At 31.0% G+C, this 27,352-nt stretch overlaps 1 protein-coding gene across 1 annotated transcript in view; it reads left to right on the top strand.

Moving 5' to 3' along the window:
• Positions 1–25,067, top strand: part of LOC128999159 (uncharacterized) — a 67,769-nt gene extending 42,702 nt beyond the window's left edge. The window contains exons 2-5 of the mRNA XM_054425537.1: positions 14,715–14,750; positions 23,085–23,202; positions 23,730–23,859; positions 24,936–25,067. Of these exons, the coding sequence (XP_054281512.1) occupies positions 14,715–14,750; positions 23,085–23,202; positions 23,730–23,859; positions 24,936–24,968 (317 nt within the window). The 3' untranslated portion in view covers positions 24,969–25,067. The remainder of the gene's footprint in view (positions 1–14,714; positions 14,751–23,084; positions 23,203–23,729; positions 23,860–24,935) is intronic.
• The last annotated feature ends 2,285 nt before the right edge of the window (positions 25,068–27,352 follow it).

The raw sequence follows: 27,352 nt of genomic DNA, 5'->3' as shown, positions 1-27,352 counted from the left end.
AAAACTGCAACAATAGTATATTCTGCCAAAAAAAATTTTAAAAAGTAGGTCTACAACACAACACTGTAGTAGCAATAGATACAACGGCGTTGTCTAGCAATACAGAGCAACGCGTGTACTGCGGGTGTTACGTCGAGAGAATATCACGGCGTTGTGTGTTAACTCTCTTGGTGCGTGAACAAATATATTTTATAATGATTTTTTTATATATGTGCCTTTTTACTTACCTACGATCTGATTTTTAAAATAGTATTTATTGACATCAAGATTGCTGAAGAAAATGGATTTTTTAAATAATTTTCGCAATTTTACTAGTAATTTTAGTAGTACAACTTTTACCCTCAGAATAATGTTATTTTTTAAATAACTATTATTCAGCTATTTTTAATAGCTCTAGGCGCCTTTTATAATATTGAAAATATATAAAACATAATAAAACAAATATTTGTTTTTAAACTAATCTAAAACAGGACGGTTTTTTGTGTAAAATATCATTAACCATTCTGCATTAATATATATATATAATTTTAGTATATTTTTTGTTTTAACAGTACAATACTATGTTCCCTTATCAAAAACGTATAAAACCACGCTAAGACAAAAACACAGATGCACTTCAAAATTACTATTCCATTTTATTTTAACTAATTATAGAGTTCAATATTATTTACTTCTCCTGTTGGCACTTTTTTAACACAAAACTTAAGATCTTTTCACAGAATGTTTTCACATTCAGTAATATTCCTTGAGAAACTCCTGAATTTAAGAATACTGTTGATGACTGCAAAAATCATACAAAACTGTTCAACCTCTACTGTTACTTAATTGATATTTAACCAGGTGTTATTTTTATTTCATTTACCTTATGTCTTGTATTTTTTTAGTTAAAGACAGATTAGTTTCTTTTAAAATATTTCATTGTTATCTAAAAAGAGTAATAAAACACGATACAGTCTACTGTAGATCTCGTATCACTAAACATAAAACCTCCTGAAGCCTATCTATTCCTTCAATCCTCGAGTGAAAACCATGGAAGAATTGCTTTTAGAGGTTTTATTTCTTTATCAAAAAAGGTCAATGTTGAGCTTCAAATTGACAAGATTATCTGTTGTATGGGAGAGAAAGTAAAGGATATAATTAACTCATTCAGGTTAAATGACAAAGACAAATATATAAACTAAGTTGTTCTAGAATTTTGGTAATCATCTCCCTCCAAAAAAGAACCAAACTCTTGAACGTTTTTAAATACTTAAACAGGTTTCTATGCCAATTTAGAATATGACCCCAGACCTACAAAATCTTACAAAAAAAACTGTAATTGGGGTTAGTTTGAAAAGGAGATGATTTTTATGGTTAAATCATTAGTATGCAGGACGAATCACTGAGTGATCATCTTTATCTTGAAATAAATTTTAATAAAAACACAACTATTAATACTGTAGTTCATCTGAAGAACTATTGAGACATAAAAAAGCGCTAAACTTGGCTGAAATCTATATACATAAATAACAATCATATTCACGTTACATCGGTTATGCAACCTGACTAAATGTTGTTGTGAGATTCTTGTTACTGGTGAAAGAATTTATGAACATGTAATTTTTTGTAACTATATTATAGTCGAGGTAAGCAAATTACTCTTGACGGTGTAGGTCTAAAAAGAACAATTTTCATTTAATAAATTGGTAGTTTTTATCAACTAATGACTTTCATGAACAGTCTTAATCTTTGAAAGGTAAAAATTGGGTTAATTTTGAACCATATTAAAATGCGCATTTTGCGCAATTCTCCCATCTAAATAAAACAACATCTGGTTAAATATTTTAATTAAATAACCATACAGAAGAGATTGAAAAAAAACCTGTTTGCTAGGTTGTATAGTAACTTAACCTTAAGGGTGTTTCCGTTTTGGGAAACCTAACACAACTTTTTTATCTCGATGAACCCCTAGTTTGGAACTATTAATCACATTGATAGGTCAATCGTTGTCCTTTGTTGTCCCTTGGACAATTGAGGTATCCGTCCGGAACTTTCCCCTAGATTTTCTTTCAACATTTTAACAGTTTGAGTGTAGGATTTCATAATAATATTTCACTTTCATGCAGCTAACATAATACAAAACATTTCTAGCTTTTCCAGAAAAGAACATTCTATAAGAAAACCTTGGCATCCTGGGAGCCTACGTTCTAACTCATAGGACAATTTAAAAAATGCAAAGAACATTTTTAATCTCACACTATACTAGATATTTGAATTACAATCACTTTGGTATTCGAACAAATATTTTGAGATGGTAAATAACTCTTCAGCGGCTGTTTGAAATTAACAAAATTAACATTGCTCTTATGGTGGGCAAATCCAAGATGGACGTTGGCTTCCATGAACTCCCTTGGAAATCAATTCAAAACAACAAAGACAATTTTTAATCTCATAGTAAAAAAGATATTTAAATTATTATCACTTTGGTGTTTGACAAACTATATTTGTATGATAATTTAACTATTCAGCAGCTGTTTGAAACTATCCAAGATGACCACTAGCCTCTAAGGAAGCTTAACATAAGACGTAAATTACAAAAACTTAGTACGTATTCCACAAAACAATTTTGTAAAATGTAAATCGAAAGTTTGATTTATTACAATGATAAATCCATCCTAATCAAGTTTAAAAAGAAACTTTGAGAACCAATAAATATCGAGCTCTGGATAATTCCCTAATGTAGATTGTAGACTTGTTTCAAGATGAAATCGTACTTTTCAAACTTTACATTACTGAAATGCATGTTAAATAAGGTCAACAAAATTTTCCACTTCGCAGAAGCGTATTATTGATTATTTTACTCTGTATAAAGATATTGTGACCCACAATAAGTAGAGTTAAAATATTAAGATTCGCAGAATGTTTTGTAACGATTGCCCACAGCCAAACATAACAATGTTATTCACTCGTCATGAATTGTGAACTCTTATTGTGATTTACTAAACTTGGCGTTTCGTTATTTAATTTACATAGCAAAATCAATACGTATATTTTCAGTACAGCAATGGATTTTGGTTTTAAATACTCATTATAAACCTGTGTATCTAAAACTTTTACTTAAAAGGCACTATACACTACGAGTTTAATATTTATAAACCATTTACTAAATCGAAGCATCATTGAAAAGTGCTTCATTTTTGTCCTTCTGCTTACAGATGTGAACACTTAAGCGAATTTTTTATATAATGAATAAGTTATTACCGTAGGTCTCATAAGACCTAGACCCAGGACCGATTTACTTTTTCATTTTGATAACCCCAGAGGCTAAAGACTTATGTTCATATAAAATACTAAGATATTGCACCTTGTTTTATATGGTACTATAAATGCAATTTAAGTGGTACGTGAGAAAAAATAATACCCTCGTCACTGCAAACCTGCAGACTAAGCAAAATTATATTTTCCTGATTGGTTTTTATTTGATTATTTTGTTTCAACGTGTCGGATTTATTTCCTATTAAAGTAACATCAAGTTTAATGAGGACTTAGGCTTGCTGCTTCAGGGAAGGTAACAAAGTGGAGTTTTTATTTACAGATTATGATGAAACTAACAACTTTGCCAAATATGATCAAAATATATCCCTAAAAAATAAAATACAACAGTTAATTTTAGTTTCCAAATGAATAACATGAGAATTTTAAATAAACATGTATTATTTGGCATACAACAAAGCTTCAATTTACTAAAGTATTTGGATTTTTAAAATTCACAAAATTCTTTGGGATAAGATATCAAATTATATTTTAGGGGCCAAAGATTGAAACCCCCAAATTTTTCCCCATAAAATCCCATTCCCATAGTCCGATCATGCTTGTTAGTGACTCGTTCGAATAAGGTTTTACACGTTTGTACCAAATTTAATTAAATCATATAATTTTTACTCGAACTATCGTGTTAACTAAATTATAAACGAATTTCAGCAGACGGTGTTTTAGTCTTTTGGAAACATCGAAATGAAAAAGTAATTCGGTCCCGAGTCTAGGTATAACCACGATACCTACGGTAATAGCTTATTCCCTATATGGGGAATTCACTAACATAATAGATACTCTGTAGACGTTTTACGGTTGGAGTGTTTTGAGTTTAGATAAATGTCCCCTGAGACAGCTAGACCCCTACATCAATACAGCTCATCCCTCATGTCCACGCGTTGCGAGATTGATACCTCCGACCACCTTCACCTTCTGTAAAAATAACAAAAGTGGTGATACAAGTATTCTTGTGGTGATCTGATAAGTCCATCTGTGTATTTTCATTGAAGATGTTAGCCTCAGGATTTTCAAATATTATTTAAAGGGTTGAATACCTGCTATTAAGCAGTCCATTAAATTGCAGTTTCAGCTAGTTTCGGCTCCTATATACAGGGTGATTGATATAAGTGTGCCAGCCGTTTTATTCGAAAACTATAAGAGATATCAAAAAAAGTTAAATAGTAAATTCCTTGGATTTTTTATTTTAACAAATTTTAGTCAACCCGAAAAAATTATTTTAGCCGCCATTTTTCCAATATGACTGCCAACATTGATTTTTCTTATGGAACACCCTGTAATTTATGATGTATTCCGGTAGAAAATGTAATTATGTTTTTCATAAACCTAACCGTTTCAAAGGTAATGATGGCACTTAACGTTTAACTTTTTTTGATATCTCTTATAGTTTTCGAATAAAACGGCTGGCACACTTATATTAATAACCCTGTATAGTCATCATCAGGCAGTTGCGTCTGGATCACAGATTATGGTCTATTGTCTATGGTCTGGACTCATATCACACCCTGTATAAAAACAAGTGTGAAGAGGTTAGTTTGACTGAATCACATTTAGAAAAGTCTAAATAAAACCAACATGTTAAAATATAACAGTTCATTTGGAAATCTAATTAATAAAACATATACTATCTTTGTTTTACGTGTTAATCATCATTTTCAATTTTGCCATGTTTAATTAAGTTAGTTGTAAAGCCAATTTTTCTTCGGCAGACGTTCCCTTTCATCCTTAGTTTACTTAAGTAACATTTCCATACAGACGAACAATCTTTATTAACAAACTCTTGATAATATTTAACATCAGCTGTTGACCAGCATTGTTGCAAGTTGCGAATTGTGTTTTATGGTTGTGACATGTTAATCATTGGGATCGCGGAACGTCGCAACAATGACATCATCCAAGGATACTAGAACAGATACGGAATGGATCAAAACATAAAAGAATGACGTCACTAGATGGAATTTAATACTAATAATCTACCGGTTAATATTAGGCCTATTTTGAATGTTAAATGTTTTTTTCGTACGTTATGTCTTTTGTTTTATTTATATGTTTTTTTACTACTCTATAATGGATGAAGCATTCTTGTTAGAAGATCACCAGACGATGCCTGGATTGAATAGGTAAAACATGTTGTGAGTTTGACTTCAATATTTTGAACAGTTGACTTAAAGGTATGTACCTTAAACTTGTCTAAACAGTTCAGGGGCTACATCATGAATTCTAATAATATTTGAAGTTAATGTGTTTAAAGCATTGAATAATCACAATGGATTTTCAAATAAAGTTTTGCTAAGAATACAAAGAACTACTGTATATTCATAAAATTATTATTTATATTCATATTATATTTATGTCCATAAAACATAAATAAATGTGTAATTCTGCACACGGAAATTAAAAACTTTGCATAACATTTAATCTTTACAAAAGTATAACGCAACACATTTTAGTTGTATGATGAACACTTTTGCATCGTTCTATATATTGCATCCACTGTATATTACCTGTGAAAAAAAAATCTCAAACTTTGCTGAAGACACTGCTTCAGTTGGACCTGGCCAAATTGAGAAGGAGACGAAACAGTAGGAGTGTAATGTGTCAAAAGTATATTTGGCTGACTTTTGAAGAATCTTATTTATATTGAAGAAACACTCTAAATAGCTCTTGTTCTTTGAACCGTTTAAAAAATTCCACTTCCATATCAATTGGCCTTGACCTTTCTCCAATTACAAAATTTCGCGTGATTTTGATTCAAGGTTATGAGAAAAGGCCAAAGAACCACCAGGATAACTCGCATATTTATATTTAGATACATTTTTCTGAGGCCTTAAATAAAGTAATGTATACGTATATAAGTAAGCATTTTTTTCATCACCTTATCTAACTCTATGTAAAAGTCATCTTCGTTTATTTTTTCTAATCATGTATTTTATATTCTAACAATACAAACCTGCACAGCAAGAGAATTTCAATTTGTCAGACTGGGTTTTAACTCATATTTTCATGAACAAGTCATATATATTCCTATTTTAACAATGAAATAAAATAAAATGATATTTTCCTAAAATCTAATAGTTTATGACGGTCGTCAAAAGAAAATAATCCCATTAGATTTAAGTACTTAGGTTTGCTGCACTGGAAAGGGGAAAAGTGATTTTGATAAGATATGTTTGAATGAAGAAATTTGATGGAAATAAATTCATAAACAAGCAAACTTCTACAGTTGTCTTTTTCTCAATAGGCTTCTCCATTCATATGTAGGCTACTAGGTAACCTTTAATTGTAATGCAATGTTTCAATATAGGCCTACAACATTGTTTAGATTCTGTGCTCAATAAGACAATTGAAACAAAAATAGGTATTTCTATGTTTTAGGGCTAAAAACTAAGAAGAAAACTATTTTTTATACTTAATAATCCCATAACGCTCTGTTTTTATGCATGATCCGATCTTGCTGCTTCGTGAACTCATTAAAGATTATCAATCCACATATCCATGCAAAATTAAGTCAAACTTGGACTAGTGTGAACGACTACTGGTTTTGTTCTCTAGGATATCAAAATGAACAAGTAAATTGGTCCCAGGTCAAGATCTTACCGTGCCACCTACCGTAATATCCTCTTCCCTATTGGGAATTCGCTAATACACAAATGTGCTATATAACTGAACAATGGACAACCTAAAACGAACCGAAAGTATCAACAAACTATTGACGCGATTATTTTTACCTCCTATCAATGAATTCGACTCATTAACAATGAGGGCGCCCAAAACAGTCGTATAACAATCGTAACGCTAACGAGCGTTACATAGCTCTTAATAACATTTAATTTTCTGCCGTAATAATCAAAGGTCCTCTTTACGATGATATCAGTTTAGTTTGTTTTCGTTTTGGCGAATTTCCCATATAGGGAATAAGCTATTACCGTAGGTCTCATGGTAAGACCTGGACCCAGGGCCGATTTACTTTTTCGTTTTGAAGTCCCTAGAGGCCAAAAAACACCATCCGTTCAAATTCATATATAAATATTTATATATTTATATATGTGTCCGTTAGCACAATAACTCGAGCAAAAAATATCCGATTTTGATGAAATTTGGTACAAAAGTGTAACCTACGCGAACCAGCATGATCGGACTACAGGGGTTTATGGAGGGTTTATGGGGTAAAAATGGGGGTTTCCCATTTTTTACCCTATAAACATAATATTTTGAAATTTCTTTTAAAACCATTTTGTAGAGGTTAAAAAAACAAATAATGTAGTATGTTGAAATGTTATCATGTGTCAAACGGTTCCAGAGTAAATTACAAAGTATTGTAATTTTAAAATTCCTACATTATTCTTATGGAGAATAAATGAACAGTTGTAGTTTTTCCTGTTTATGAACATATTTTGATCAAATTTTAAAAATGCACTAGTACCATTTCACAATAAAACATTTTATTACCTTCCCTGTTGCAGCAAACCTAAGTACTCGTTAAACTAATGCTATTTAGATGGGGAATAAATATATAAATATTTTAAGGAGATATTTTATTGTAAATCCAATCAGACAAATGGAAATTAAATAACTTCTTGATCAGCATTGTACGTGTTATTAAATTTACGGAAATATATATGGTTTTTTATCAACTATTGTTTCTATACTTCGAAACCCTGGGTTTAAACAATAATTGTTCTTTTAATTTTAGTTTAGTCCTAAAACAAACATTAATTTTTTTACATCAAAGTATATAATAATAGTTTATCACCATGTGCTTAACTTCTAGGAAAGTGTAATTAAATAAGAAATCTACTGGGCGTACTTCAATCCAAATATGACTGATTGACAATTTGAAAATGAAGTGAGATATCTTTTGTGGCTTTTTACTGACCAAGAACATCCCTTGCCTTGGCCGAAACAATGTATTAAAGGACAGCTGGGTCCAGTTTCTAATCATGAAAGTATCTGTCTTTTCTCAGGATTGAACTGGTGACCTGAAAGATAGATGAGTGACACAACTAAGCTAAAATCGTTTTAATATAAACTATAAATATTTATAATTTATACACGTGTTATAAGTTATACACGTACTAAATGTAATAAATTAAACCTTTAATACAACAAATGAAGTTTTTGGTCAAAAGTTATTTTATAACTTACATAATAGATATAAGGCGTCGAGAAGTTGCTCGGTTCAAGTATAACTGCCAGCGTCTGGTCTTTTTCTTCTGTAACAGGTTTAAGGAGATACGCGACTCAAATGATATACTTGCAGCTCAGCACCCTCTCTTAGTGACTATTAGTGCACTATAACTTTATTATTGTATTGCTAACATACACAATATACTATACGGTTGCTTAATGTAGTTACCGTATATTTGTTTGGATTTATATATGAATTATTAAAATATTACATAACAAATCATGTTCTCACTTTGTTTGTCAATAAAAATTATTTAATTAATTTAGAACTATATTTTTACTTTTCAGCGGAATATTTTATCACTAAAGAGACAACGTTCGCCGCGGACTCAAGTTAATATAATTAACAAAACAGAACATATTTACATAGGTTACCTTTGTACTTTTGCTTCCAAAACAGCTGTTTGAAGAACGTTAGATGCAAAAGCTACTCCAAAAATCACTACTTCAGTTTTACATTTCAAGTCTAAATACCAATTAAGGGGTTACTATTTTAGCTATGTTAAAACTACCAGACAATAAAAAGAAATACATTGTAGTGACGATATGTTATCTATTATTCACAGACTTTTATTCATCAAAATCAAAGGATGGAAGTTAACTTGTTGAAAAGGACTAGAAAGATGGCTGATGCCTCATATAGGCTACTTATAACTAATCCAGAAACCAACATCGTACAGAGAAAAATAGTTGTATTACGTACTAAGTAACTATTTAACACTGTCTTGACCTTATTTACTCATTGCCAAATTTTATTTAACTGAATATTGAACAATAAATGTACATCAATTAAAAAATTATATTCAAATTACTGAAGAACAATAAAAAATCAATAGTTTTTATACTAGTTGTTACACACATGTTACATACATAGTAAATGAGGTGTATAAGTCAATTTTAATTCATAATTTATTTAATGTTTGAAAATAACTTATTCGTATAGCTATATAATGTATTTTGAAGCAATTACTAATAGTTTACTGGTTATTTAAATAGCAGAAATTTTTTTGACGAAAAAAATCTTACGTGGGAGTACTAAGAAAATGAAACAGTTTAAGAAAAACGTCCTTTAGAAAGAGGTTTGGAAGCTCTGCGATTGGAAATTCCTAACTTTTAACCCCGCCAACAATGCACAAGGTAAGAGGTTTCTTTGAACCCAGCTGACAAATAAGAGGTTGTGCTCAGGTTGAAAAACTGTAAATAATTAAAGTAAAATAATTTAACGATATGTATGTAACAAAAATTACATTACCGATTTAACTAATTGTTGAGATAAAATAAATTGTTTTAATTTTTTAGAAACACAGATACTTTATAAATGCAACTCTGTGGAAATGTTAATCGTCTGGTAAAGATATTACCCTTTCAACCGTGAGAAAAGACGGATTATTTTTAATGTTCGAAACTGGACCAGGTGAATTTGATCTTTGGGTTTTAGTAAATTTTCCTGACTTAGAGATCAGCTGATCAGCTGGATAGTAACAAAGCCATCATCTCATCCATTTAAATCTCACCCTTCACTGATCTCTCCCTTAAAATACACTCTGTTTTGTCAGTGATGTATGAATCTGAGATCTAATTCTAGTTGTCTATATAATTTACCTATCCGTCCATTCTACAACTCATTTACATGACACTAACGTACTTTAATCTCATATAACAAACACTTAAATCACAATACAACACCAATACCACCATTTAAGTAAGATGATATTTTGAGTAATTGAAGACCCAAACAATCGATTTAAACAATAACTTAAGATTTCTATTTTCTACAAACAGCTGAATAACAGGGCTGAAGAGGACATAGTCCTAAAACATCTGTAGGGTTTCATTCAGCTGGAACTTCACTACGGTGTCCCAAAAAAACTGAACAACTGTTTTGCAGTGAAAATATTTTAATAGGCTAACAGGCTTATACGAATTTTAATAAATGTAAAGTAACACACATATTCTTAAGTCTGGATATAAGTTTAACTTTAAAAAAATAACATGGCTTCCATTGTTGGCAAAGAGACAGTCATGCGGTTATCTAACTCTGACCACACTCCATGTCGCATTTCATCAGTGATGATGCTGAGGCTGCATGTATTCTCGGTCTCAATTCCTGAAAATTGGAGAATATGACTTGTAAACTTGGTCTTTGACAAAACCCCAGACGAATGTTTTTGTTTCAATGTACCATTCAACACACTGAGCTTTCTCTTGCACGTTCATGATTTGATGTTTGACTTATTGCAGGTTATATTTTGAAGTTTTATAGCTTTGCAACAATAAATCAGCTGATACATGCAAATCTTGTTAGAAAAAACTTTATGAATTCCTCTATCATATGGTGATTTCAAAAATTATCTTTGGATTTCTAAATAGATTTTATTAGGCTCCAAAGCTGTTCATTTTTTTTGGACACCCTGTAATATTCTTGCTAGTCGGAATCATTCGGATATCGTCGGGTCTACTCGGCTCAGCTTAGGATCCTACGATCTCTAGTGGCACTTGTAGGATAACTACTATTTAGACAATAGTTTAAAGTGGGAGAGTGGGAGCAGACCGTGATTTAGGGTTGATAAATTAAAGCGATTACCTTATCCAACCACAATTGTTGGTGTGACGACTAGTTTCGTTCCATAGAACTTCATTAGGCCATTTTGCATGCAACCACATCATCAAAGTATTAACTCATTGTGTTAAATCAATATTGTGTAAAAAAAACTGAAACAATCACAATTTTTAACACTTGTCATGTTGATAAAATAGTTAAAATGGAATAAAAATTGATAAAACCAATTAAAAACTGTACAGACCTTCCAACACTGCATTATCACTGTCACTGACTAAATAAAACTGACTGAATCATCATGTTTCTTCTTCTTTCCAATGCCAACTGTATTTCACTTTGTTTTGTTCTTCTTATTTTATCCTTCTTTGATTTGTAACTTGTCAATATATGTATTCATTATAATAATTGGCTGGAAAGAAGTCTGATCATTCAAAGGATCGAGTTTTTTAGCTTTGTGAATCCTTCTTTAACATCAAGCTTAAAACTGTTTAGTAATACTTCAACTATTTCGAGATGTGTGATTCCGATATTAAATTTTCTGCATAACTGGATTGCTGGTGTTGTGATCTTTTAGGTATATGTTCTTTAACTCTTTGTTTAGAGGATCTTCCAGTGTGACCGATGTAGTACTTTGATTTAGTACTTAAATTCACCTTACGCTTTCTTATCTCTTGATAAGCGCTCTCTCTCAGCTTTCGCTCATTCATTTTAGTTCCCTTTAAAAATGTAAATGAGACAGGAAATATTGTTTTCAACTAAAGTTTGAGAAGGTGTAGCTCCAAAGACAAGTCTTACTATTTGCATGCGAATTTCATTGTTGTGTTGCGAAAAGCAGAGCTTGTAAACAACATATATTTCGACTAGTTGACTAAAGAAGGTTTTTTAAATTTACTTTACCAAAATGGAACCAAACGACATGATGTTAATCCAGCAGCTTGGATCAATAGTTTTGCCATATTAAACGCAGAGTTAAGATCTAACTGTTAAGCGAATTTCAATCATTGATTTCTCCCTTAATTTTCATAGCTTATAAGTAATTGTTATATTAAAATAAGTTATTTATTTTAATCTTCTAATAGTGTTATACTTCTTTGATCTTATAAAAGACTTAATACAATTTCATACAAATTAAGTTTACTTAGTTATTAGTTCTTTTCTTTGATGCTATAGTAGAAGATTGTGTTTTACTAATATTTTCGTAAACATTGCTTCAATACATTACAAGAGTTAAAAGCTCACATCAAGCCTAAAATATTGTATCTTTTTTTCAAGGTAAACTCTTGATATTTTTGCGTGATCGTTTTAATGAGTTAACTCCCAAATATATTACAATTTTCTGTATCAAACTCCGTATCTATAAAATGCTGTTTTATCATCAAATACTTCAAATTAAAAATTGACTTCTAAAGTTTCTAAAGCTAATTGACTTCTTTCGATTGCTTAAAGCATGCATGATATTAGCATTTAAATGATGAAAGACTATTTAAATCTGGAATGCTGAGTATATATGTTTAAACCAACTCATTTATATTGTCCATTTCAGAAAACTCTTAGTCGTCTACAAAATCGTTTGGAAGCCTCTTGATAAAGCTCATACTCCTGCTAGCTCTTTAGCTGTACAAATGTTGATCAGATTACTTAAAAGCTTTTATTTTTTTATTTAGATTATACGTAACAAAATATACATTATTGTTGTTATACGATAGAGATTTTGTTAAATGTCTTGAATACAAACACACACATGGAGAAAACATGAAAAGAAAAAGTGAACAGGTAAATTTCCTTATATTTCCTGATAGATAGATTTATAAATATATATATATATTAGTAATGAAGAAGGATTGTTAACAAACTTTTCTAATGAACTACATATGTTTTTCATCAAGCTACCAAAATAGTTGTGTTTCTGCAAATATTGTGATAAAATATTTCCTTGTATTTAAAATTTAAAGGGGTTCGATCCCGAGACGTCTAGAGGTTCCAGGATCAAATCCATATTATCTGCAATGCCTTCTATCTATGCGTCCAATTGTCTTGAACCTAACTTTTCTGTTGATCCAATTATCTAGAGAAGGCAGTGACTCATAATTTCCCGCTCCATAAATACTATTCCTGGAAAATTGTGTAGCATTTTTTACCTCGTCATAGATATTATTACGCTGCAGTCTATATTTCAGAATAACTGTTAAAGGCAAAGGCCTCCATAAAAAGACCCTTGTGAAAACAGGGATTTGCTCTTGTACAAACCGAATCTTGAAGACAGATAAGGTTTATGTAGGCAATGAATTGAGTGCGTGTCTGAAAGTGTGTCCCTTCTGAAACGGAAATAAGATTTTACACCTATGGTAAAATGGTAAAACCATGATTCATGGTGATGGGTAGTGTTGTAATTATAAATATCATTATATCTATTGGTAGTAATGGTAATGGAGAAATGGTAACCATCTCATGTTTGTGATAAAAAAATTGTAACTGAATGATGATACATTACAATGATAATGGTAGACGTAACAAAGTTATGGTAGTGGTACTGGAAAATTGTGACCAATTCTTTGTTCTTAGTTTTGGTAAGGGTTTTACAGAAACCATATGTAATATCAAGGCAGTAATGTGTAACTGTTTCTTCATATTACTTTGTATGCGGCATTTTCTTTATTTTCACCTTAGTTTGTGTATTTGTGCCCTATTTTGTTCATAATGTTACATTTCAAATTTTGTCTTATGTATTTTTCACACTTTGTTTTATTTCCAACATTGTATATTTGTCATTGTCACACTGTATTTTGTTTGTTTACTTATATTATATTTTGTTTGTTTATTGAAAAGATATTTCGTTTGTTTACTAAGATTATATTTTGTTTATTTATTGAGAAGATATTTTGTTTGTTTACTGAGATGATATTTTGTTTGTTTACTGAGATGATATTTTGTTTCTTTATTGAGAAGATATTTTGTTTGTTTACTGAGATGATGTTTTATTTGTTTAGTAAGATGATATTTTGTTTGTTTACAGAGATGATGTTTGATTTGTTTAGGAAGATGATATTTTGTTTGTTTACTGAGATGATATTTTGTTTCTTTATTGAGAAGATATTTTGTTTGTTTACTGAGATGATATTTTGTTTCTTTGTTGAGAAGATATTTTGTTTGTTTACTGAGATGATATTTTGTTTGTTTACTGAGATGATATTTTGTTTGTTTACTAAGATTATATGTTGTTTCTGTATTGAGAAGATAGTTTGTTTGTTTACTGAGAAGATATTTTGTTTGTTTACTGAGATGATATTTTGTTTGTTTACTGAGATGATATTTTGTTTGTTTACTCAGATTATATTTTGTTTATTTATGGAGAAGATATTTTTTTTGTTTACTGAGAAGATATTTTGTTTGTTTACTGAGATAATATTTTGTTTCTTTATTAAAAAGATATTTTGTTAGTTTACTAAGATTATATGTGGTTTTCAGTATTGAGAAGATAGTTAGTTTGTTTACTGAGATGATATTTTGTTTGTTTACTAAGATTATATGTTGTTTCTGTATTGAGAAGATATTTTGTTTCTTTATTGAGAAGATATTTTGTTTGTTTACTGAGAAGATATTTTGTTTGTTTACTGAGAAGATATTTTGTTTGTTTACTCAGATGATATTTTGTTTCCAGGCTCGTGTTTGAGCTACGGTCACTCATGCTGGGGAGGTGAGTACAAATACATTGATTATCCACATGATCTATGAAATATTACAACGAATGCACCATTTAATCAAAATCTACCATGAAAATAGCGTTTTTCAATAAAAGTAGTGCTATAATATCGAAATAAAAATAATATATTCCAAAGTACAAATTAACAATACACATAAACCTTCATATTCGGGTAGTTCCCTTAATAAGCAAAGTATGTGTGGGGCAATGTGTTATACCTGTAAAAACAGATCAGCTTCATAGCAAAGTACCTATAAAACAAAAACAAAACCTCTGTCAGGGAGTACCAACAGACTAATTGAATAGCTGTAAACACAACTGAAGATAATAAAATTACAATAATAAGTATTCCAGTATTTGATTATTAGATTAGTGTTTTGTCATAGTTTCATAATTTCGTAATTTTGTCGTTTCTTCATTTCTCATCTAATTATTTTACTATTTATTTAATTTCACCAAGACTTTATAAGAAGATATTTTGGTATATTTTGTATGTTGTGTATGGGAGACACCGAATGGACCTGGCGATGGCCAGATATTTTATTACTACACAATGATTAACAATACACAGAATATGTTAGGAAACATATTAAAACGGATCTTACATAGAACAAAACAAAATGTCATGTTTCCATGCTCATCTAAAAACAAAAAACAAACACCGAAATTTTCCAAAAACCTTATTTTTTACTTACATACAAATTGTAACTTCACAATAGTTGCAGCAGAGGTGTGAAGTTACTTATTGAGTTTGAAACAAATGTTGGATAATTAATTCGGTTTCCGACATTCAAACGGTTTGCCAGCAACTTTTAAACATTTGCAATAGAGATACGAACCAATTATTTAAAATTACCAGAATTACAACAGTTCTTGAGTACTAATTAACCTAAAACTGTGTTGTGAAAGACTAATCTAGTTTATGTTTGTTCGTTTACAGAATTTTAAAATTAAATTCATAGTGATATTGCACACTATCTACTTTATGAAACTATTGATCCATTAATATTTATAAATAGTTATTTAGTGGTATAAACCTTTATCGTTCATACGTAACCGTTATTTTGCGAAGGTTTCAACTTGATCTAGGAGAACTATCAAAACATTGAAATATATCTGCAACTTTCATATGTTAATGTCAATATAAACACTGCTTGTAAATAAATCAATGTAGACTTTTACTGCTCAAAATTGAAGAATTACATAATTTATAATGTAACAACCTTTCGTACACTGTTTTTTCTTGTAAGAAACAACGGTAATTTATTTGTACACGAATTAGAAAATTGAATTTTAAATAACAAGTAGTTAAAGTCACAAACTGTATTGAGCCAATTCCAAATGGGTACCCTAAATCACTTATAAATTAAAAGAAAAGAATTTTGATTCGTAGTTAGAGAATGTATAATTTACAGTAGTCTAAACATGTATTGCATCAAGAGGACCTAGAGAGCTTCGTTTGATTGAAAGCTCTAGTTTAAAAACCGAATCGAAACCGAGGTAAAGCAGTGAGTGAGTATAGAAAAAAACCTGTCTCCTAAACTATATTTTTCGTAATACTGTGTATTTTTTAAGGTTTTAACTCACAAAACGTAAACATCGTTGTTTGTTTCACTTTATAAATTAGCGTCAAAAATGGCTTCCGCCTTGTTATGCTATTATATACAAACAGCTGTTCCCATTGTCCAGCTGTAACATGTGTTACTCCACCAACACAATGATAAATTTAAAATTGCTGTATTATTACATTTCAAACTATCTAAATTTCTACATAGGTGAGAAGAATACAATGTGCATATCAACCATAAAAGAATCTTAGTTAACATATAATACTTTATTAATCAAGACTATTTTCTTCGGCAAAACCAGGAGACAAGTGCTATTGTATTTTTTCCCTTTTATTATTGTTTTGGTTATTTTTATATACAACCGAAGTAAGCATGCTAACACTAACGCTCCAGTCTGGAGCGTCCAGTAACATGAAACTTTGCAGGTTATATTTTTCCTAATGGGTTGGTACGATTGTGGCTGAAACTGATGTAATCTGATAACATAAGAGCAAGCTTGCCAACCTGAGTGTGTTTCTTGCAAAATTTACCTACAAACTGTAATTTCTTCGGTTTTTAATGTACTATCCCACGCTCAAATTTATTTTGCTTTAGAAACCAGGTTTTTTTAAAGTGGGTCGATTTGGACCAATGTGTTTTACCTTCTTGAGTGCCTTTTTTAGTTTCTTAGTATATTAGATGAAAGGGGGTGGAATATGAAATAATAGTAAGTCAAAGATGAATTCATGCAGCTTTTCTGATACGTTAATTCACAACTTTATTGTAATCAGTACTCAGCTCATAATTCAGAATAAAAATCAAAATACATTTATGGAAATAATGCATCGTCCTAACATTTTCAGAGAAACAAATCACATTAGTATTTTATTGGGAACAATAAATCACATTTAAAATGTTTAGAGAACAAAGTATCACATTTATATGTTTAGGGAACAATGTATCTCATTTATATGTTTAGGGAATAATGTATCACATTTATATGTTTAGAGTACCAATGCATCAAATTTGTATGTTTAGAGTATCAATGCATCAAAGTTATATGTTTAAAGAACAATGTATCACATTTATATGTTCAGGGAACAATGTTTTACATTTATATGTTTATAGTACCAATGCATCAAATTTGTATGTTTAGAGTATCAATGCATCAAAGTTATATGTTTAAAGAACAATGTATCACATTTATATGTTCAGGGAACAATGTTTCACATTTATATGTTTATAGTACCAATGCATCAAATTTGTATGTTTAGAGTACCAATGCACCAAATTTATATGTTTAGAGAACAATGTATCACATTTATGTTTAGATGAACAATTCATCACATTTTGTATGTTTAGAGGACCGATACATCAAATTTATATGTTTAGTGTACAAATGCATCAAATTTATATTTTTAGAGTACAGATGCATCAAATTTATATGTTTAGAGAACCAATGCATCACATTAATGTTTAGTAAACAATGTATCACATATATCTGTATACTTTACAACAAATACACAGCACTATATGGAGAAATAATGAATGACCTTTGATACATGAACGGACCATGGATTAAAATCACTTATTTAGGAGGTGGATGGAGGGGAAGTTGGAGCGTATAGTTCAGTGGTGCCAACACAAGAAATAATGATGGAACGTCAATAAGAGTCATTTGGCAGTGAATGATTCCGCTAATGATAGCCTTCAAACATTGATGAGAAAATTACTCTGTTAGCTATGCTTGTATACAGGTTCGGCACCAAATGGTCAAAACTTACGCAATGTGCAAACATTAACATACACCATTGATTAACAGTTTTGAACTGATAAGTTATCAGGGTAATCATTTTCTTAATAAATCACGCTTTATGTTTAAAGGGTGGAATTAATTAGTTTTTGTTGCTACTCCGCAGTCGAAAATGCTCTGTTGTAGAGAAAATGCGTTTGCAAATGTTATAAATTAAAACGTAAAACTTTTTTTTAAATTCTCAATCACAAATATTCCTATTTCATTTGTATTTTCTTTTTAGGTATATATATCGTATGTGGTTTAGTTAAGTCAAAATAAGTTAGATATTATTTTTAACCTCGTTATATTTCACAGAAAGGAACAATTCAAATGCTATATACATTATTTATTTATAATAACGCCAAAATTGAAAATATTACTCGAGATGTATACTTCTAAATGCAAACCAGACACACATGAAATCAAATTCATAATGTTGTAGAAATTATGCACATTTCCACATTAAACTTCAGGTCTGATTTATTTATACATTAAATTATTGATAACATGTGTTTTCCGTGTACTATGAATATTAATCATTTATAAGTAACAGAACAAATGGGTGGGCAACATTTTAAGAATTCATCGAAATAAATTTGTTCCGGATTTTCCCGATCGTTGAGTTAGAGAGAGTTTTTCCGTTAGTGTATTTTGTATATTATTTACAAAATTTTTTGTAAACTTAACAAATCTAATGTTACATTATCTTTGAAAAACTATCCCTAGCTAGAGACTACGGACACTGGACAGCCAATCAGGTTAAAAGGCATGTTTTCCATTAAGCCAATTTATCACTATACATTTTTACATGAGACACGATGAAAAAAAATTAATTAATTCGGGAATATTGTTTACATTGTAGAGAATGGTCACCACACCAGTTTCCATCCAAACAACATATAGAATTCCATTAGCCACGAGGTCGGCGTAGTATATCTTGGCAATATGAATGATTCTACATACAACCTTTCTCATCTGGAATCAAGGGACATTTTACCAAAATTATACGTTTTATTGAAAATGGTCAATTTATCCTACGGTGGTGAGTAAATATAATGATAAAACTTGACATTTTTAATTTCTCTTCAAAATAAAACTTTTTAAAGGATTCAATATATTAGATTACGGAACCAATTTGCCTATAAGAAACTTCTGTTTGGTTCCAAAGTATACCGAGATACCCAAGATATTACTAAATGTTATAAACTGTGTACTTTAGGTATATAATAAATCCGAATTAACATGATTCTTAATTAAAGAATGACATTAAAAATGGCATCGTTATAAGCAATACAATTTCGGTATACCTATTCCGATTATTATAAGCACCAAGTATGGAATATGAAATTTAATTTTTGTAACATCTTGGTATTTTTTACATACTAACAAAATACGACATATTTTGGATGTTAAAAAGTTTTTCATGTTAATTTACTCAACTTTAAGACTGGTATATATTTTACCTGCTATTTATAATCGGTTTAGGCCATATTAACCTGGAGTCACCTTTAAATCTATTTTCAGTGAGTCCAGTTGCCCAGTTACAGATTCTGGAGTTTAGATAATTCTATTGCGCTCAGATGTTTGTTCCTCTTGTCACGTTGCAACTAGTTTTTTTTCTCCAGTCACGCCGACTAACTGTTTCAACTATTATTCGATCAACACGTAACAGAAATATCTTTCGATTTGACTATCGATAAATCACTTAATTTCTAACAGCTTGTGTTGTTCATGTATCTTTAAAATATTTTCATTTGTTTGTGTATACATTTATGTTATTTTAGCCACTTTATCACATTATAAAAAAATTTGTTATATCAAATTATATAAGTTTAATTTTGAAAATAGTTGTTTTAAATATATTTAACCACCGAAAATCTATTAAGACAGTAGGATCATAAAATTAATTTGTATTTAAAAATCTATTGAGTTCGGACAATTTACAATTCTAACCCGTGTAACCAGAAACACAGGATTTCGTTGGTGATTAAAACGAAAAATAGAGGTCTTAAGTAATATTTTGGGGACATTTGTCCTCGGGCTCCCAGCGATTATGAAATATTTCAGAGGGAGGAGAAGTGGGGGCAGATACCACGGTGTTTCATTAAGGTAATTTTTCTATTCTGATCCCGCCTCTAAACAAACAATATCTAATAACCTTACTCGAAACGGACAATAATTCTCAAGTTTATACCTTGTAAGGTTCTAGACAGCAGTGTATATAGCGGGTGTTTTCAATTTACCCGAGTTTATGGCTTTTAATAAGTAGGTTTATATGTGTATTTACATAATTAGGCTTTGTTTGCAAATCAAATCAGCTGTTTTGTTTGAAATTTTGTTGCATTCAACAGGTTTTATTGTTGCAATCTTACTGTTGCACTGTATTTTCTGCCACGGGCTCTTAATTCTGAGCTTAACTTAAATATGCTTAATCATAAACGCGTATTATTTTTGATATATTTTATACGATTTGAACATTCGACATGCAACAAAAATAAATAGAAAAGTCTTCAGCAAAGGATTATTGTTATTTTCATTAAATATCCCCGTGAAACCAACCTTTGATAAATAGAACACCCCAGCCGCAGCAAACCTGCCGACTAATCGAATTTCTATTTGTCGGAATTGATTTTCAATTAAATCTATTTAAATAACATTAGGTTTCATGAGCACCTAGGTTTGCTGATGCAAGGAAACTAATAAAGTGTATTTTTTGGTAAAATATTAATAGCTTAGTATAAAATAAATAAATTCGCCAAGTTTGATCAAAATATATCCATAAACAAGCAAACTACAGCATTTTACAATATTCTCTTGAATTCTTTGAATTTTCTCCATTACCAATAACCGTAGGAAAACACTTTGATATACTAAATTATTTGTCTTTTTAAGCTCTTTAAACAGGTCTAGAGAGAAATTGGGAAATTTTGGGTTTGAGGGTCAAAAATTAGAAAACCCATTTTTTCACCCCATAAAAGCTCCCATAAAACCCCGTTCCCATGGTCCGATCACGCTGGTTCGCGAACTCGTATAAGTTTATCCCCCCTTACACCTTTAAACCAAATTTCATCAAAATCGGACAAAAATTACTCAAGTTATCGCGTTCACGGACGTGTATATATATATATATATGTATATACATATATAAAAGTTTGAACGAATCGTGTTTTTGGCCTCTGGGGACATCAAAACGAAAAAGTAAATCGTAATAGCTACTAAAAAAAAGTAATAGCTACTTCCCTATAGGGAAATTCGCTTAAACAAATGTATACTGATTGGATAGCATAATTTATCGAATAGGAAATGCTAAATCACCTATAGAGTACAAAATTGCAATGTTCGATCAGGCACTTCCCCCAGACGTGGCGCTAGTCGCCACAATCATATACACTTGGACTTGGACTGTTCGTGTGTTTCAAAACACCTATTCGCCTAGCAATGACAACTATTCAAACCTAATAACACTATTAACATTACTATTCAATAAAATGATCAGCTGTTTGTTTGACGTCATTGTTCATCGAGTGGTTACTGTTTAATTGATATGATTACAGCAATTTCATTGGTTGAATTGAATTCTGACTAAGCCCATACAAAGACCAAAAGAATGAGCCATTTTAACACTCTTATATAGTTTTAGTAACATCGAATGTGTTTTACTAAACAGTTTAAAACACATCAAACGTGTTATACTTTTATTATAGCACATAGCTTTATTATTAAAATAAATTTATGTGTATATAAACATACACATAAATTAATACTGAAATAATAAGCAATACACCTTAATAATTCACCTAATATTAAATATTAATATTTAATAATATTAATAATTTTAATATTATATTTGTAATATTAATAAAAATAATAAATAATAATATTTTTTATATTTAATATTTAATAGTTTATTATTTTATATTTTAGACTTAATATTTTTTTTTATCATCTATAGACGATTTTATAACATATTGGGAAAATAAATGTTATTGATTTAGATATTATTCTTTATGCCTATAATATTCAAAAATTCAATTAAGTTTTTCTACAATGGATAAGTGAATAATTATGGTACTGCAGCAAAAAGTGTTACAGTAATTCCAAAATTAATCTAATTAGTCCGATGTCATTCCAAAGCTTGCTCAGCATAGTAATCAAAACATCACGAAAACAATGTAATAGGGGTGGGTGTTTTAAATGTGTTATTGGAAATGACACTTCACAATGGAAGTATCTGTTCAAAGGGAATCAAAAAGGAAATAGAGTAAATATAGCGGACATCACTTTGCCCCTTCAGGCTCACCTTTACCAACACAATTGTTGAAATCACTACTATATAAAAAGCTACTTAATGCATATATTTCAATACGTGTTTATAATAATTACAATTAAAACAACTTAAATTACAATTAAAAACAATTAAAACAACTTGTGGTTCTTTTAATTGTTGCATAGTTAGATAGACTGCTCAAAAAATTACTGTGTACATCACATTTCATAATTCCAGGTTAAGTATACATACTGTATATAAAATTTAATGGGTTTGGTTAAATGTCTAAACATTTTTGATTGCAATGGGAAATTGAATTTCGCAAATAAAACAGATTTTTATGAGAATAACAAGATTTAAAAAGGGAATAGGCTAAATTTAGAATAAAAGAGAATTTAGAAGGGAATAGAATACCATTGTTTTAAGTGCTATTGCTACAGTACTCCAGTTGGGGAGCTGGTCTTGTGGTAGTGATCAGGGCTCCCGGGTTCAAATCCCACCAATCATCAATTTATTGCATCTATGTGATAATTCCGCGTCCTCTAAGACTAGCTTGAAGTATGTGTAAAACAGTTCCGAGCTAGAACCATCCTAGAATGTAAAGTAGGGACGGTACTCTTAAACCTTTGTTAGATGACAAGATCTAAACCTAAACTGTCATAAGCCCTGGGGATCGAACCGATGACCTCTAGCACTAAGGTTATGTATTCATGTTGCAGCACACGGGAAGCGGAGTGGGGCGGCTAACACGCAATGGTTCATATCAAGGCTGGCGCCGAGACAACTGGAGTCCCAGTGGATACCAAAGGTGGCGCAGGAATCCCCAGAAGATCTCAGGTAGGTCGTCCATATATCGCATATGTGCCACTCTTAACTGAGCTAATAGAATTGTTGGACAACGTTAATGGAAAAACATCATTATTTAAAGTGGACCCTCCAACCCAGGATAAGCGACAGTGGACACAAAACAGTGTGCGTTTAGGCACGTAATACGTGCACGCTTGAAAATAAGCTAGCGACACTTAAAGATACTACGACTACATCAGCTGGTGCAGCGTTTCCCATTTTGTTCAATGCTTGGATTTAACCTAACCTAAAAACGTATTGAATAGTGTTTGAAAGACTAAATATGTATATGCTTTATAGTAACGGTAGGAAAAGTAAAATGTGTAACGCAACGAGAGTACAAAGTGCTACTTCGCACACTAGTTACACAAAAAGCTATTCTACCATAAAATAGCAGCATGAGGGAAAGGGGAAAATGCTGTTATAGGATTAAAATTCATTGTTAACAGACTAGCACTATTGCATTTATAGTATTGTTCACAAAGTCAACTGTGATATTACAGATTGTTTTATCTTAGTTCCAGGAGATCATCTGGGGAGGCTTCGCTGATCCTCCCAGCAGACTCCGATCTCCCTGATGACATGCTGGGCTCTGATGACAAACAGGTGATCATCATGGAGCAGCCTCCCAGACTTTACAAAATACTGGTAAACACACATTTTTTAATATCCAAAAATCAGTTTAATTATATCATAGACAGTTTAATGTGGTTGTGTGTAGTTTAATGTGGGAATAGATACAGTGTGAAATTTAATATAGTGAATCATCATCCATTATCATATTATGTAATTAATCTAGAGGTTAAAATACCCTTAATCCGTCAATGTGATCGTATGTCACCAATGAGCTGCTACCGGTTTCAGCCCAGCTGTGGGGCCATCATCAGGCGATGAAGGAACACAAATATCACTCCGAGGGGGATGGCAGATGGACAAGTCGGTAGTGACGACAGTCTGGACTAGCAACTTAATGTACGCGTACCGTCCGCAGTTAATTTGTGGCCACACGTGTTTTTGTAAATAATTTATTTATGTGTTGTTTCTCGTGACGTATGTATAGACTTTATGACGAACTCTTCGTAGTGATATTTATGTTCTTTCGTCGCCTGAAGATGGCCCCACAGCTAGGCTGAAACCGGTCGCCACTCATCGGTGACATTTGATCACATTGATGGATTAAAGGTATTTTAACCTCTAGAGATTAATAATTTAAATTTGTGATCAGGAAGCAAAAAAAATCAGAAATAAAAATATAATGTAATCATTATCATTATCATGGAATTCTCTTAGTCCGGACGGCCTTTGGACAACAGTTCTTAAGAGTTAAGTTTTTCAAATTTCAAAAACAATACTGTAGATAAATTATTTAAGTGCTTAAATACTAAAGAATACATGATTACAACCATTACCTAAATAAACCCCAGCCCTTAACTACTTAGTAGGGCACTGTCTCATAGCCAGAAAGTAATTTATATATAAATAAATAATTTTCAGTTTTTTTTTTTATTTGCTTATGTGCAATGTGCTTAAATCTTATTGATTGCTACCTTTACCTATTTTTTATCTAAAATATACACCACATATCCCTTAATCCTAATGGTTGTAAGTCATGTTTGTTTAAAGTGTTAAACATGTTTTACGCTCTAATTGACTTTAAATTAAACGTGTTTAGGAAATAGGATAAACTAAAATACTTTATTTACTTATAATTTTTGTTGTTTCAGAATCACTTACCGAGCAAGTTGGAGCGGAAGTAGTGGATTGTTGTCCTAAAACACCTAACCTTCATTAACATAACACTATGTGTGTGTGGCTGTGTTCCTCAATAAATGTTCAACTAGCTGTCTTTTGAAATATTTCGCCTGTGCTTTCTTTATCCACTAAACAGCCTTTTATGTGTTGTTGTAAAAGTAGTAGGACAGTGCTTTTAACATAGTGGTGCAAAACTAAACATATTTATTTCCTGCTTGCTTAAAATACAGCTGTTAATGCAAACATTGGAAAGAGCATGTTAAGGTAGTTTTGGTATGGTTATGTTTATAGCCTTGGTTACTTGATTTACTGTAACAGAATGTTTATTAAATGGCTCATACAGAGAAAAAAATGTGTTTTGTGATTCTAAGATTGCTCGGGTTGGGGCCGTTGTGGCAGTTAAAAAAACATCCAAAATATTTAAAAGGGTCATCTGTCTAACTTCATGTTGGGGAGAGAGAATTCGCCGAACAACCGCTTCAGTTAAATCAACCTCCGACCGGCAAAACAACTTGTATTGTTTGTAACAGCCATTTAATGAACAATACTATCATAGATAATAAAGTAGCCTAGACAAAGTATAACCATATCAAAACAAACTACAAAATAAAATAAATACAGTGTGTAAATTAAGTATGGAAACAAATCTGTATTTTTAAAACCGAAATAGATAGAAATATTCTATTTGTGGCAATAATAGTTAACAAAGATTCCGCAATTTTTCACATGAAAAATATTTTTTTACCCCCCTAACAGGGTAGGTGGTAGGGGGTGACTTATTTTTTTCAAATAGCAACCCCTATTGAGTGACCCCTCATTTTGAAGAGTTTGTCAAAAGAAACACAACGACGCAAATCCGAGGTGAATATCTCACTCCTAGCCCAAATGGCGGATATTCCAACATTTGATTTATTGTACGTGAAAAGCACCAATTTCACAAATAATGGAAAGAAATCTGTATTTTTAAAACCGAAATAGATAGAAATATTCTGTTTGTGGAATTGATTGTTGACATAGGTTCCGCAATTTTTTTAATCAACAATATTTTTTCAACCCCTTTAACAGGGTAGGGGGTGGGAGTGACTTATTTTTTTCAACAACAACCCCTATTGAGTGACCCCTCATTTTGAAGGGTTTGTTAAAAGAAAAAGAATGACGCAAACCCGAGGTAGATATTTCACCCCTAGCCTAAATGGTGGGTAATGAAAAATTTAATTTTTGTAAAAAAAAAGCAAATTTTGGAATATCCGCCATTTGGGCTAGGAGTGAGATATTCACCTCGGATTTGCGTCATTGTGTTTCTTTTGACAAACTCTTCAAAATGAGGGGTCACTCAATAGGGGTTGCTATTTGAAAAAAATAAGTCACCCCCTACCACCTACCCTGTTAGGGGGGTAAAAAAATATTTTTCATGTGAAAAATTGCGGAATCTTTGTCAACTATTATTGCCACAAATAGAATATTTCTATCTATTTCGGTTTTAAAAATACAGATTTGTTTCCATACTTAATTTACACACTGTATGTAATTTAAAGTATTTTAGATAAACATGCTTTTTCCATTGTTGGTAGTAACAGCTGTTTTAATCAAGACTATCAGAATATCCACCTGTTTAGTTCTGCACCATTATTTTTAACATCCTTATTTTATTGTGTCTTTTTTCTTAGTACAACTACTGTTCTTGGCAGAGAGAACAGTTCCTAAAATATTCTATTCTCTTGTTTCTAATATTCTACTCCCATATTATTTCTTAGATATTAAAAATGTTAATCACGGAGATAAAAGGTCATTTTTGGTTCCACTATGCTGCTGTGGGAAAATGGTACATATAATTAGTCTGCTCTCAAATTAGACAGAGTTTGTCTAGTCAGATAAAATATTCTCATTTTCTACACGAAATGGTCTTATTGAATTCAAACAAAAATGTTTATAAAAGAATTTTCAATTCAATAAAAGAAGTTAGTAGTTTGACACTGTAGAAATAAGAACTCTTTTTTTCCACTGATCATATATGTGGCGTTACTGTGGTGGTATGCATAGTAAGTAAATCACATTCCAATTAATATATATAATAATTATGAATTTACAAATATATACTAATTTACCCTCTATTCTTTTATAATTTCGGATTATAATCACATAAATGTACATAATTTTAAATTTAGAAAACAGCGGAGGACTGTTTGTAGTTTTACTCTATCTCTTGAAATCCTTACTACAATAAATTCTCTTGTGGAGGCTGGCAGGAAAATTTGCATGTTTACTATGGTTTATTGAAATAATAGTCAATAATAGGGAAATCCAACTGCCGCCTTTAACATCTGTTCTTTGATAAAACAGATGATTTTGCAAATATGTCACTGAGGAAATTATTTATTTTAACAAGTAT

This window comes from Macrosteles quadrilineatus, unplaced genomic scaffold (assembly GCF_028750875.1).
Source record: "Macrosteles quadrilineatus isolate MER2022 unplaced genomic scaffold, UCM_ALF_1.0 Scaffold_7__1_contigs__length_78375512, whole genome shotgun sequence".
In the NCBI taxonomy this organism is placed as follows: Eukaryota; Metazoa; Arthropoda; class Insecta; order Hemiptera; family Cicadellidae; genus Macrosteles; species Macrosteles quadrilineatus.
The sequence above is the reverse complement of the archived record's forward strand: the minus strand, read 5'-3'. Positions and strand labels throughout refer to the sequence as shown.